We start from the raw sequence: 14984 nt of genomic DNA, 5'->3' as shown, positions 1-14984 counted from the left end.
CATCCTCGTTGTCCTATGGATATTCGCTACCGCAGATGTGAAATCAGTACTGAGCTGTATTCACCTCTTTGAACGTACTCGTGTGCCGCTGGCACAGTGTAGCCAAGCTGAAAGACCTCACCCATGCTATCGTAACGCAACCAGTGCCTGCAGAAAGTGCTCAGCAACTGCGTTCTGCGTTGGAAACCAACTGTGAAACGTACACCCATTTCAGGAACTTGGCAGGGAGGAAGATTCTGGAAAAATCCACTTCTGTTTTTTTTCTCCCCGCTTGCATGCCGCATCTTCCCCAAGCAATGAAGGGGCGGCTGCCTGCCACCGTTCTCTGAAAGCTATCGTCATCTCTTTTCCAACCAAAGCCTCTGCAAATCGTTTCCCACATTTGAACGAATCCCACGGTGTGAAAGGTAAATAATACTGTGACACCTCAGACAAGTTGGTTTTAACAGGTAGCTTGTTACCTGGGAGAGTAAGAGCGTCTGAAAGTCTTGTGGGAAGGAGCAGTGGGGATGGAGTTAGGCTGAGAAAGGGGAGGGGGGTGCTTCGACAGCCCATCTGCACTCCAACCCCAGAACCGACTGCCGTGATCAGAGAAGAAACGAAAGAGAGAAAAAACAGAGAAAGGAGAGGGAGGAGAAAAAAAAAATAAAGAAACTATAATCTGAGTGGTTTAGTGCTGTCATGCTGCCTTGGAGAGAGAGAGAAAAAAATTAATAGAAACGAAATTAAACAAGAATACTCCATTGAGTCCCATAAGTCATTAGTTTGGCCTTTATTATTCATTTCCACTTTTATTCCTAACATAATGATATGGTTCACAGGAAAATAGTCCCTGCTTGTACTAACCAGTAAATTTTACAAATGGATACAGCCTCTATAAATGACTCTTAAAATGCTTTAAGTGAACAATCCCTGACCACGCATCTGTATTCAAACTCTAAGCAGGTATTTGCAAGCAACAGGATTTCCCTGGAAGAAAGGAAAGTTGGAGTTGATTTTTTTTTAATCAGACACCCAGAGGTAGCTTCTCAAGTTTGGCTCCTGGTGCCTCTATAAGAGCCTGCAATCAGGCCCTACACAATCAGCAAACCTTTGCAGGGCTTACAATCTGATTGTATTTCACCAGATTCAAACTAATCCCAAATATGTAGCAAGTGAAAGCCAACCTAGCGTGTAAATGCATCACGTAAACTGGGGACATGGCCCAGGTCTCAGCAGACAAACCTGGAACGACTGGATGAAACCAGCCTCTAAGTTGATTCAGATCTCTCATCAAGCTTCCACAAGCCCCTTCTGGTCGCTGTTTGATCCTGTGCCTTTGGGTCAAGGCATCCCATCCCTGTGACAATTTGTCTAACCTTTGCTTTTGTCCAGTTCCCTTTATGGTACATGGATTTTTCAAAATTATCTTCTAAATGGTTACATAGATGCTCGAGCTGGTGGAGTATTCAGGACACCAATTTGTTTCTATTAAGTTTAAGTTAAGTCACATTTGCATATATGCAAGTGAAAGATATTGCAAGATCAGATGCGGCAAACAAGTCAAGAATTGCTCCAGTGGAAACAGCAGCAAAGCCAGTTAAAAACCCCTCTGAAGAGTGGTGTCAAGAAATTCACTCGTTAACCAGCAATCAAAACCCATAGCTATTACATGCAACTATGACAGAAATACACCAGACAACCGGGCTGCTGGTAAGTCTCACAGCTCAGGTCTCACCTACCTGCCACGAGGCCACCAAATGCAGGCTTGTCCTTATTGCATACAGTGGGTGGCTTATTTTAATTCTTTTTCCCTGCCCTGCCTTGCTCAGCTTAATAATGGAACTGTCAAATTTTATTTTTAATGGCATTTTCTATTGTCAGTGAAAAAACAAGTACATAAACTTATATAGCCAAATAAAATTGTTAGCCTTTTATTTTTATGCATTTCCTCTAGGGATCTTTGAAAGACTAAATTTCGTGGGGTTTTTTCATAATTGGAACTACACACAGACTTCTAAGCTACTAATAAAGGCAGAAACAGTAGGGCAAACCTATTCGTTTGATACTCCTTCAAATATTCCAACAGAACTCTAGGTTAAAATTCACAACCTGAACATAACATCTGAGTTGACAGAAGTTCATTTGCCGTTCAGAACAGTATTCTTCACTGGAAGACTTCACAACTTAGTATCTTCCTTTTTGTCATGCTACACCATTTACTAAGTGTCAGAAAGTTTTCTCTGTCCAACACGAACTCAAGCCACTCATCTGAGCATTGCCCAGGAAACGGTCTTTCCTCTCAGTCAGAAGTCTGGGTTTTTTCCTATTATTTTCAGTCTTCCCAAGTGCCTTCCCCTACTTTTCTTCAAAAAACAGCCATTTCCTCTATAACTCCTCTCCCCAAAAACTAAAACTGTCAAGACAAAAAAAAGGCAGGTACAAATGCAGAAGTAACCCACAGATGCAGTGGATGTGTTCTAGCGATCATGAAGCAGAACTGGATGGAGCAAATGAAAGTGGAAGGAAAGATTCTGCCCTCTACCCCTCTGAAGACACTAACAGCAAGGGATAATTAAGGAGACGTTATCATCTGGATAGGCAAATTAGCTGTTTGCAAAGTCCAGTTCAAAACATTCAAAAATCTAACCAGAGACCTCAAATACATGTATACACAAGTACACACACAAAAATAATTTAAAAAACAGTCACCCGGAATTCATCTGTGATGGCAATAATATGGGAGAAGTAATGTGACCCAAGGGCAATGGCATACATACATACTTTATGAAGTCTTCCTGATTAATTCTGAGGATATTGTCCACAAACCATTAGTAATATGGGAGAGCAGCTACGCTTATCAACATTTGTATACTCCTACAGGAACCCAACTATCCTTTCTACACATTTCCCAGCCCCAAAGACATAAACGAGTCTATGGACCCCTCCAATCTGTGCATCAAGACAAAATTCAAAGGAAAGTATAATCTTCAAAATAAAAGCTGGCATTAAGAACTGGAGATAACCCTTGGACTGACTGCACTCAGGCTGCCTGTACGAGACACAGGCACGGACAAGGTAAGCAGGGCCCGCACACAGAGCGCCCAGGAAGCATTAGGTGTACACAACCTCGGTACAACTCTTTGGCAATGGGTCCCATATAAATGTAAAGCCAAGCCTAGTTTCAGAGAAGGGCTACACAGAGAAACTGTGAGAATCTTTATCCTTTTACACTGCTATCAGAATGACTCAGGTGTGCTCATTTTTTAAGTCTGTAGAGAGAAAAGTGACATTTTACACCACTGATGAATGGCAAACAACAAGCATTTGTAATGGAAACATGACACAGACGCATCTATGCCAAGAACTGCAATATTGCAGTGTACCCTGCACATCTTCCAAAGCTTTTTTTTCCTGAGAGAAGGATGACCACATGTACTCTTCAGAAACAAAGCTAAATTCTCCCGTGTTCTGCAAGTCAGGACCATGCTCAAACTGTGCTGCACAGGACATTTTCAAGGAGGAGGCAGTCCAGCACAGCATCAGAAACTACTGCCACTGATTCGCAGTACTTGCCACCACCTTTTCTACTAACGGTAAAAATCTGCAGCTACTGTTACTGCTCAGAGGTCACTCACAAAAAAAAAGAGTAGAACTTCTCCCCTGAGTATTTTAAAGGGCTTTTACAGCAGCTTCCACCTTCACCTATCATTGAATAGTAACTTTTACACATCACTCTCGAATAGCTAAATCCAGTGAGGAAACAGGACACACTTCTTAAAAAGACACCGAAGTTTTTGGATCAACACCTCCAAGAACTCCATAGAAAATTGCAGGAATGATTGTTTTCTAAAGGAAATCCCTGTCCCACTGCATCAGTGGCAGTTTTGGTCTTCACAACTTAATGGCAGAATGCTCTGGAATTAAATGCCCTCGCTAACTATTCCTTGAGAAGATACCATACAGGAAAAAACCTCCAGTTCCTAAACCCAAAATACCAGAAAACAGCAGCAACAAAGTATTAAGCGTACGCTGAATGCTTCGATCAATATTTTGATATGTGCATCCTGACATCAAAAGGTGAGAAGAATGCAAAGACAAACCGAAAAGCAGCAAGCAAAGTGGCAAAACACAGTTATGTCCCAATGGCAAAACCCAAAAAGCATGATAAAAGGTCATGGATTCAAAAAAATAAGCGCCACATGCAAACGTGGCCAGCAAAGCCACAACGTAACCACAGGGAGCCATATCTCAGTTTATAATTTCCTGTGACAAATCAGCAGGGCAGCAATGCTCGAACTAGTCAAAAAGGAAGCAACATACTTGGAACTGTTCCCCTGAAACTCTACCACTTAATTTCTTAATGAAACCTTTGTTGAAAAAAACCTCACACTAGGCACTTGACCTTGCCTTGCAACCTCTCAGTCTAGTTTTGGATTACAGTGGATTTAGGGGTCACAAAGATCTGTTTAGATATCCAAAATTTTCTCAGGAAACACCATGCGCTCCTCCTGTGCTGCTGGAATTAGAATAATTACTCATTAAAGGCTAAAAGCCTGTGTTTTTCCTGACGCATGAGAACTCACATGTCTAAGCATTCCTCCAGACAGGGTTTAGCAAGTCACAACAGGGCTGATCAACAGATTTCCATGTAAATTACTACACTGGACAACGAACGGCAGTCATCACCCAACATGTTTCCTTCTGTCTCTTCCAAGGACAAAGGGGAGTGACCTCCCATGGAGAGGGCAGGCAGACAAGTGCAGCAGCTTTTAAGCGTTTCCAGCACGAATCAAAGCTTGACCAGGTCTAATATTTTCCTAATACAACCTAATACTTTCCTCCAATATTTCTATGGTCCCAGAGCATACTGCTTAAATTCCTACATCCTCTGCTTTAAGTTTTTATGGTGTGAAATATGTACATTCCCAATATCCAAGGGTCCATGTTTGCTCAATAAAAGGTTTTGGAGCGGACCAACATATTCTAGGGTTGCAACTGCAGCTTCAGCTTCTGGCTGCAATAGACCCGCTGCCGAAAGGATCAGGCCGTTATTCTGCTGGTGGGCAGCCAGGAGAGCTATTTGAGAGGTATTCAGCATTGAAAGAGTCACCACCTCTGCTTGTTCTGCATCCTTACAAAGTGTAAAAGGGGAACAGGAGGTTCAGAACTTCTCTCAGCAGCACAAGCACTGTGCTACAGTCAGATGAATTACTGATCACAAGGGCACACCTAGAAAATACACACAGTCTGAAAACCTTGACCTGAAAGTCATCATATACTTTGTGATATTTGCAACCTCAACAAGACCTCATTTCTAATGCTGACGTTTAATATTACCTTTATTGAACCCACAAATGTGATTCTGGAGAAGGCCTAGTTATGAAAGAAAATGAATATTATAAGAAAAGACATTAAGATTACACATATAACATGGACTGGAACAATGAAGTTAATCACCAACCATGTATTATCATGTTCAAACCCTGTTTCTTTGGAGCAATCTATAAACTTTTGGTCTTTATTTTGCTTTCAAAGTGAGTCATATTCTGCAAATGCACACTCAGTATTGAAATCCTTTAATATTTTCCAAGTGGTTTAATTAGCCTGCCACATTACCTTGGAGACAGTCCACCATGGGAACAGTTGGTAGGTGAAGTTAAGGGGCTGGTTCTGCTGCTGGAGTGCCGGGAAGGAGTCCGACCAAGGGTATTGCTGGGGGAACCCTGGCACAGAAGCAGGAAGACAGGGATTAGCAACGTGTTGCAATACACAGGCAGGAGTACACAACAACAGGTCCAAATATTGCCTTTGTTTGCACTAGACAAGCTTCATGCAGTTTTGGTTCTGGCTCTTCACCTAAAAATCAGCAGCCATGGTTCATGTAGTCATTAATATGTTCTTGAAGGTACTGCTCTGAAGACAGAGAAAGCACACGTGTACTTTTCCACAATCCAAATACCTGCAGTTTTAGCTATACAACACATACAGCCTGCAAATATTGCCAGAGAAATGGTTTGTCAACCCACCAGGCTACCCAGCTTCTCAGACACGATTTGCCAGGCTCCAAAGTATGCAAACCTTTACCCTGGCAATTTAATTATGCAGCTATTTTCCTCATTGTCTAAAGCATTCTGATTGTGCTTGTTACAAGCATAAGTAAGCAAACTTATCATTTTTCCCCTGGCCTGCACAATCATTTATACCACAGCAAAATGGGGAGAAATTGCTCCTAATTCTGTCTCTCTTCACACCAAGTCAAAAGTACTGGAGAATCCAGACCGTTCGCCTGTAAGCCTAATGCTGCAGTTCCAGCTTACACAAAGGTCTGCTTGTCCAAAGGAGCGGAAGTGCAAAGACAGGAGGGTTCAAAGTCCATCAAGCTTCACAAGTTTTCCACATAAAAAAGGCAAAAAAATACCCTAATCCTTGCTGCTCTGGGGGGGAAAGAAGTTTGGAAGCACACCTAAATCCTCTACTAACATATTCCTTCAGAGAAATAAAAATATGCAAGAGCTTCCCGTAAAACCAATACATAAGGTAATAGGTGCAGACTGAGGAGACCTTGTAGGTCACATCAAAGCTCCTGCGAGCATCTTAATACACAATATATCTGTTATTAAACTGATTTCAATAGCAGTGGTAAGCCCAGAAAGTCTGTGGTATCAGGATCTGCGTTTTAGCCAAAAGGTTGTTATACTGGCAGGATTTTCAAAAGCATCACCAACTTAAAAGCACAAACCCCACCAACTTTCATGTGCTTCTCAGTAATTATTTTTTTTTCTTTTTAAAATCTGTACTGGTTATGACTGTATTAAATTTAAAAATAACTGAGGTTTTTTTTGTTTTAACGGTCCCTATAAAACCAGCATCAAACAGAAGCCTCTGTTGCCATATTGCTTCAAGACAACAGTTACAGATAATTCATACTACTCAACATCTGCAATAGCTTATCAATGAGCTGCTGTCTTTGGGGCTCTGCTGTTTGCAAGGACAAGGGCTTCTCACCACACTGGTGTTACTGGAGTTCTTGAGGTGGTTGTGCAGGAGCTTGGTAGCACCATCCTGGAATGTTTTTGGCAAGGCACCAAGTAACATGGTAAACTCAGGAGTGTTCAATTCAAAGAGAGAAATCAGGACTATTTGTGCTGCCTGAAAAGAAGAAAGGAAAGACCATCAGTTTTTATTCTTTGAAAACGGTATGCATTCTGTTGGTAACAATCCTTATGGTAAACAATGTGTGTCTCATTCAAAAAGACGACTCCCATACTAGACAGATTTTTGACATATTCCTTCTGATGTGTCATAAGGAATTACTAACTGGTATACTTAACGTTTTAGTTCTTAGAGCTTACAATACACTTTTGTATTTGTATCATTAACTTCTCAGGTGTGGAGTGTAGAGCTATTCATAGCTAGTGAGAAAATCTTACCATCATTCTGTCCAGCCCATCTTTCAGTTTAAGAAGTTACTGCAAAAATTTACAGGAAACAAACAAAACCAGAAGCTCAGGTAAGTATGAAGAATCTAGGACTGCAATTTGTCATTCCCATGCTTTCTGTTTTAAGTTCAAGTGGGACTAGCCCTCTCCCATCCAACCTTTCCTGCTCCTAAGGATCTGAATAAGTTTGTTTCAGCAAACCAACAATCCCTGTTTCTGTTTTCACACCTCTCCTTGCAAGTCTCACCATTGAGGCTGTTTCAGCAACAGAAGACTCCATCTCAAGGGGAAGATCTACTGGAATGGTGAGAACCACCTTTCCCTCATCCATGGACAGGCTAAACTCCACCAAATTCCCTAGCTTAATAAGTGAAACCAGGGTACCACTGAAACAATCGAGAATTTTACCATTAATTTCACTGATCAGGGTTTGCCCTATCTGCCTGGAAGACTAGCTGCCAGAACAGGATCTCCACTAACTCCATTAGCAGATACACAGCTCTGCGTAACCTGAACAACAACAATGGAATTAAATGGGAATGGAAGCAGAATAAATCACAGAGAGCAGATCTGCAAGAGTAATTAACATCACATGTTCCTAACTGGACTTCACCAGCAGCATAAAACCCATGTGGATTGCACCAGTTCTGGTTTTGTTTCCCCCCCCCCCCCCATCTTTGCCTTGAAAATATACACCAATAAAAAAAAAACAAAACCTGATTAAAAGAACAATGAAATTGAAGCAATGATGAAGGATCTTTGATGGTCTGCAGCACCACCTTCTCCAAAGGGGGTGTACCCATTGACACACCAGTCTCCCAAACACATGTCTGGATACAAAGCAGTGTCTTAGGCTCACAAAGTAAGAAGCAAAGCCGCACACGCTCTTATTTTGGAACACCTACAAATTTAGGAAGAGCAGACGCTTGTGTCTGACTCTCTGGGGAACTTTCTAAAACTTCCTAAAAATGAAAAAGAACTGTAAAGAGGGTAAAAGCAGAACTTGCTGTTGTGGTAATAACTGTACATTCATTGTTCTCATCAATTCAAAGAAGGAGTTTTTAGTAATGTGTTTGTAAAGTTGCAATAATTAAGTGTCTCTGCAGTTCCCTGTGAAGTGGAATCCTTTAGCAGATGAACTTGGGTACACAAAACCCCTTTCATAGTGGAGGGGAATCAAAGTACCTCATTGTTTCAGTGGCATTGTTCAAATCACAACTCAAGCTATGCTGTTCCTTCTGCTCCTCAGCCCCAATTTGCAGTAACACAGCTTTGTACATAAAAACATTTTCCATCCACGAAAGTTGGGTAAGTAATATCCTTTGGATACGGCCAACAGAGAAACTGAGGCACACAACACTCAACAGCCTTCCAACAACTGCAGCGAGCAACAGGTCTTCAGACTCCTCATTCCAGATGGATCATGCTACTTCCTGACAAAATTCTCACTGACTTCAACAGAAACACAGTATGTCGTTATTCACTTCACACTAAAGATCTAAGGATGAAAGAAGCAGGGAGATAACTGTCCCTGTGGCTTTCTTAACTCCATACTCTACCCTCCTCTGACCTGACGTTTTGGGCAACTCTGCCATGAAGCCTGCCTGGTATCCAACAAGGATGTGTATTTCTGTCCATTTTGATCCAAGAACTTTTAAGTTTTCACCAGCATAGTATTTTCTGTAATAAAAATATTACTGCAAACAAGAGATCTCGTAAAAAACAATCAGCACATTGAGCTGAATACAAAGTTACAAGCCATGCCAAAGTTCACTCCCGCTCGTGAATGGCATGCGTATCCCGGATGGTTAGGAAGTGGACATGCAGATCTTCTGCGTCAGAACAAGCAGATCTCATATTCATTGGGATAAAACAAACAGGAAAATTGATCAACAAGGTTCCCAGGTTGAGAGATTGCTCAGCGACTTGAGTATCTGGAGATATCAACTGGTAAGTCAGGAGCTGCCCAGGGTACAGTGAGACGGGAAAGGATTTCAGATCCCTTTGTCTCACATACCTCTCGTTGATGGGTTAGAAAAATAAGGTCCATCCTTGGAGACCTCACAGGTAAATAGAGCCAAACACACCCCCGAGTGCACACACTCTACGATGTGACATTCTGGAGGTACCTTTCCTGTATGCCAGCGAGGTCTAAGATGCATCTCGCAGATCTGAGCGAAATCTTCACCAGAGCTCCTCCAGGGACTTTGTGATTCTGTGGCTTCACTTTGAAGCAGAGAGTTCTCTAATTGGTACAGTTTAACCCCGACACACAAACAGTGACAGCACAGATGACGTGCTACAGGAATATCTGAGGGAAATTTCAGCTCCCAGAAGTCACTTCAATTTTGTTCCATTTTTTTATTTTGGCTTTAATGAAAATAGGCCTGCGTCCGCCCTCCTTCTTTGCACAAAACACAGCTTGTTTCTAGGAGTGCCTGCCACTATTCTATGCACCCGGTGCCCTTCAGTAGCTTTGCTGTTGCCTGCAAATAGGTCATTGCGCTTTGAATGAATTGCTGAACAGTTGCTCAAAGCTTACAATCTTATGTGGCCTGAAAGAAAGCGAACCTACAGTCTGTGCTTTCTGAAATAAAGCCAAGTACTACTACAGTCTGGGAGTGGTGCTCCAGTAAAGCTCTCAAAAGCAACACTGGAGATACGTGGGTTAACCTTTTCTGTGTTCTTTTTAAATAGTCCTTCGCTATCCAACTGCACTTCTAGGTTTATCTCAGGCAAAAGCCATTATTTGAAAGTTCAGCCATGATTTCCTAACTCAAATTTTACACACAAAGGTGCTGGTCCCCGCTACCAGAAAGTCAAGAACACTGTTACCACTGACTTCAAAAGCTGGAAGGTGTATGCTAGCTTGAAATCACATTTATAACGTGCTCTAAATTTCACTCCTGTAATACTTGCAAGTTTATTTAAGAAACAACTATATTTGGCATTTCAGGGCATGCTCTAATGGCAGAGATTGTAGGTTGGGCGGGTTTTTCGGGGTTTTTTTTTTTTTTTTTTGCGTGTGTGTGTATGGTTGGACTCTATGATCTCAAAGGTCCTTTCCAACCATGAAGATTCTATGACTAATACAGTTAATTTTATTTCAGTAATGAAGAGCATCAGGAACAGCATTTCTACACCTCTCTAACAGTTAGATCTAGACACACTTGATAATCCTTTAAGTTTCACTTACCTAGCATACGTTTACCTAGTCAAAGGATGTATTTTACAGATAACGTTTCTAAGAGTTTTAAACCTGTGGATTTTCAGCTGGTGACAAACCAGAGGATGTTTTCATAATCTCAGGTCATTTCTGAAAATCTTGGCCCTTATTTAACTAGATTATTCAAAGAGTAGATAAATTTAAAACAAGCAATAACAAACTTATTTCTGTACACAATGTACAAACATTCTCCATGCAACACTCATGCTTGATGATATATAGTTTGAAGAAAGAGCAATATCTGAATTTTCCCTTGCCTTTGTGTCCCTGTACCATTAGTGCGGAACACTAATCCATCTCCTTTCAGTGACATATAACGTAGACCCTACAGATTATCTAATCTTAATGAAGCAGTTCTCTGCTGGCTTGAGCTGGAGTGACTCCAGTGACTTCAGAGCCTGACTATGCTGGTGAGGGGGTCTGGCTCCACATCAGGTTCTTGACTCATTTGCAAAGGATGGCTTATGTAACTTCCTAATTTTCCTTATAACAATGCAGCGAGGGATCAGGTTCCACGAGCCCATAGCAGCTCCCAAAGTTTCACACTTAGGTCAGATGAATTCATGCTGTCCAACAGTGTCAGCTGCTGAAGGGACACAAATGCTTCAGCATCTTTTGGTTTTTTGTTTTCACCTAGACAGTGGGTGTTGGCCATATTTGTCAAAATCAGTAACCTCTGCAACTTGGCTGAAGTATAATAAAGGCTCTTTGAAACGGTCTGAGCCCATTAAGCAAAATGATCAAGGCTAACTGGAAAAATCCATTGATTTTAGAGAGAAAATGTGGTCAGTGACCTAAACTTAATACAAGCACCTGCCTTATGATTGCAGCTGTTGCTGCTCCAATAGACCAAGCAGAATAAGCAGCCAGTTGCCTGAGCTATATGAAAGCAGTTTTCAAGTTACTCAAACTTCTCTTGGCCATGGGCTCACAACACTGGCAGCTCCACAGAAGGAGAGGACCTCATAACCCAAGTGCTGATGAGGGACTACAACACGAGAGTTAACAGAAATGCACACCAAAGCCAAAAAATTATTTCACAGACAGACACACTTTTTTCAGGCTCCCAGTCAAGGTCTCTTCACACAGCGAGACAGTTGAGTTGAGACTGCAAACAAGATTAGTGTGATTAGTGCACACAGCTTTCAGTCTACCTGTTTGCATTTCTCTTCCAAGTTTCCTTCACCGGGGCCTGAGGAAGCTGTAGTTGTCCTAGCTGGCAAATCCTCACCCACCCAACTATGCATGGTCTGGGTTTGACAAACAGGGAAGTTGATATTGTTTAGAGAAAGCATAGATTTCAACTACACCATACAAACAGTACACACACTATCTTTTAGCAGGAGAGTTTGCTTTCGCAATCAGTTGCTTGCTTGACTTCAAGTAACAAAAAGCATCAATATTGGAGTTTAACAGAAGAGCATTCCTTTCAGCAGAGGGCAGCACTGGCTCAAATTTAAAGTCAGCCACGACTCCCAGACTTACAGATCATCCCTTAGTTCTCGTACAGGGCTTGGCTTTGGCAACCTCCTGATGGCCTCCATAACCACCTGAAAACCTCTGCTGAGGTGTAGAGCCTGGGCAGTGCTGCACTGAGATGACACATGCATCTGGCCAGCCAGGAGCCGGGGAATAGGTACTTGCATGCGCCCACACCTATCCTCGCAGACGTCTCCAAGTTCAGAGAAAGAAGCGGTTAAGAACTTGCAAACTCCTGACTCCAGTCTGGGCATCAGTCTGATAGACCAACACTGTCCACAAACACCTTTTATCATGCGATTGGTCTGGGGAAGATCCACACTAACATCTACTCACTTTTGACACATATACACACTCATAGTCTCTGTGCATCATTCATTTCACCATCCAGTATAAGGCCAATGTGGTTTTAATAACCTAAGGCTCACTGGAACAGAGAAGCTCGCTCTGTCTCACATCACTGTGACTTACACTAAACTGCAGATCAAATATAGATCCACTGAGCTCGAGAGGCAGCAGTGACACATTAGGTAGCTTATATTAGCACATATCGGCAAAGGGCGACACTTCAATTTTCCAATGAACATAGCTGATGTTAAATGAGTTAATGCACATCTACTGAGAGTGTCTGCAGGCTCTAAAAAAAGCATTATTTGAGTGTACTTTCCAGCAGACAGTTAAGCGTTAGCTGGCACTAAGCTACAAGCTGTCTATCAGACCAGACCTCCTGCTTGTTCCTTTTTCAGGTCTAGAATCAGATGAGTATGGACAGCTGTATTACTGATGCAGTAATATGAAGCTCAACAGCTTCATCAGTTCAGATACAATCCAAGTGCGTTAGCTTGAGCACAAGTTTTTAAACACAAAGTTTTCCCATAAGCCTTCTATTAGAATATGCTGTTTACACCTACATCCTGAAAAGGAAGAATTTAACAGATTTAAATACAGAATTCACGTACAGATTAAATCCACATTGCTATTATGTTTTATATACAGCACACACTTAATATATCATGACAGTCTTTTGCAAGTCATGGATGGTTGCATTACATGTGTCAAAGGCATCTCAAACAAGTGCCAGCAAAAACTATGCAGCACTGAATCATCGCATATTCCGATTACCGTTGTATCCTATCTATCACAACTCCTTACGCATGGTGTTGTTTTGCGACTTGGGCACAGCAAAGACCATGGCAAAAACGTTCATTACTTCTAGAGAGCCAAATGTTACCTCAGAAGTCAAGCTGATGAAGGCTACTTTGAGTAACTTTGCTCCTTACAAAATGGCATTTGTTGCAAAAACAGGTTTGAGGACCAGAAACAATGGCTACATTTCATTAACAACTGAGAAACTTTTATTATAAGCCTGGCATGATAGAAGTCTGAATTCTGAGGGGGAGGTTCCCACGTATAAGCTAAGAAAAGATAAGCTACTGAAGTAAGAGATGGAGTAAGATGCTAGAGTAAGTCTGGCAGACATCCATCATAGCACAAAGAAAAGAGCCTTTGGTCTATTTATTGGGTGGCTCTACAACGCATCATGTAAATATCACCTCTAATCTCAATTTTCAAAATAGGTACACCACCTATTCCTATGTAGGTTTATGCGTGTTTATATAAATAGCATGTACACACAAATATATTATGCACAGACACATAATATAAGCATGACTATACGCACTCTGTGAAGCAATTTCTTCTTATGTCCTATTATCATGCACTAGCTCTTACTGTTTCAAGCAAACTGAGAAAGTGTGCTTATATTACAAACTGCTTTCAACTCAAAGGATACTTAGAAGGCTGTATTAAAGCAAAGAGATTCATTTTAAGGAAGTCTACCCTAGTGCTATGTTTCCAACAAGGACATAAGGATTTTCTGGCCGCTAACATTGGGAAAACCCATTTTCCTTACACTGCGTACACTGAAAACATTCGGGCTCTCATAGCTCTCTAGCATCAAATTCAAAACAAACAGAAAATGACAGCTACTATTTTGTAAACACAGCTAGGACACAGAGATCCTTTTTCTTCTAATAGTATTAAATCAGGTAAACACTGAAGTCCATCAGGTGCCATTTTTGATGTATTACACTATTTTTCCTAACACCGACTAGGTTTAAATGCCTGAAAGGAGTTCCTCTATGCATTTAGGCTGAGTTTGACTTCTTTAGGAATATCCTTTGGCTAAAAGGCTGATCTCAGCAGTATGGACATAATCCTATTTAAGACTCCATAAGCCTGAAATGAAATGCTAAGGCCTGGTTCTCTGTTAACTTGGATCTTGATGGAGCCCACGAGATGCACAAATCTGGTGTAGGAATATTGCAAGAGTGCTAGAGAAACCTCTGACCCAGAAAGGCAAGGGCCTCTCACTGGGGAATATTAAAACAATTTGCCATTTTGAAGCATTTCTGCAAATATCCTCTCTGCCACTGCTACTGTAACAGGCCATAACCAACAGTGTTTACTGCCCGACACCACTAAAGATGAACGATGCCACTGCAGCTCACAGAGTCTTTGGGAAGCTTCTGTCCCAGAGTTGCTCAAATCACCCTGATGCTAGATGGAAAATTAAAGCTCCAGGAGATATTTGAGGGGTCTCATGGCATCACATTGCAAAGGAGCCCAATTTCATTTCCTTAGCAGCGTTTGCTTTCTTGTCTGTCACCGGTCCTCCTACAGCAATATTTTATTCACACCAATATTTTATCCAGCAATAATCACAGCAATATTTTATCCAAACTCGTTCTGGGCTTTATTGATCAATACGATTTCCTTATCAAAGTGACAACATCAACGTTTCTCAAGAAATGATATCTAGGACTACTAGTTAAAGTAGTAAATACATCTTCATTGCC

At 41.5% G+C, this 14984-nt stretch overlaps 1 protein-coding gene across 11 annotated transcripts in view; it reads right to left on the bottom strand.

Annotated features, from left to right (window-relative positions):
- Nucleotides 1-14984, bottom strand: part of CLASP1 (cytoplasmic linker associated protein 1) — a 184794-nt gene that overhangs the window by 27283 nt on the left and 142527 nt on the right. For 6 of the 11 annotated variants that reach the window (XM_054209897.1, XM_054209899.1, XM_054209900.1 and 3 more), the window contains 3 exons: nucleotides 11802-11897; nucleotides 6988-7131; nucleotides 5599-5705 (listed from right to left, as the gene is read on the bottom strand). In XM_054209897.1, the coding sequence (XP_054065872.1) occupies nucleotides 5599-5705; nucleotides 6988-7131; nucleotides 11802-11897 (347 nt within the window). The remainder of the gene's footprint in view (nucleotides 1-5598; nucleotides 5706-6987; nucleotides 7132-11801; nucleotides 11898-14984) is intronic. The other 5 variants (XM_054209909.1, XM_054209901.1, XM_054209903.1 and 2 more) reach the window with 1 other exon arrangement.

This window comes from Rissa tridactyla, chromosome 7 (assembly GCF_028500815.1).
Source record: "Rissa tridactyla isolate bRisTri1 chromosome 7, bRisTri1.patW.cur.20221130, whole genome shotgun sequence".
NCBI classification, from domain to species: Eukaryota; Metazoa; Chordata; class Aves; order Charadriiformes; family Laridae; genus Rissa; species Rissa tridactyla.
Note: the sequence above shows the minus strand (reverse complement) of the source record. Positions and strands in the feature narration are given on the sequence as shown.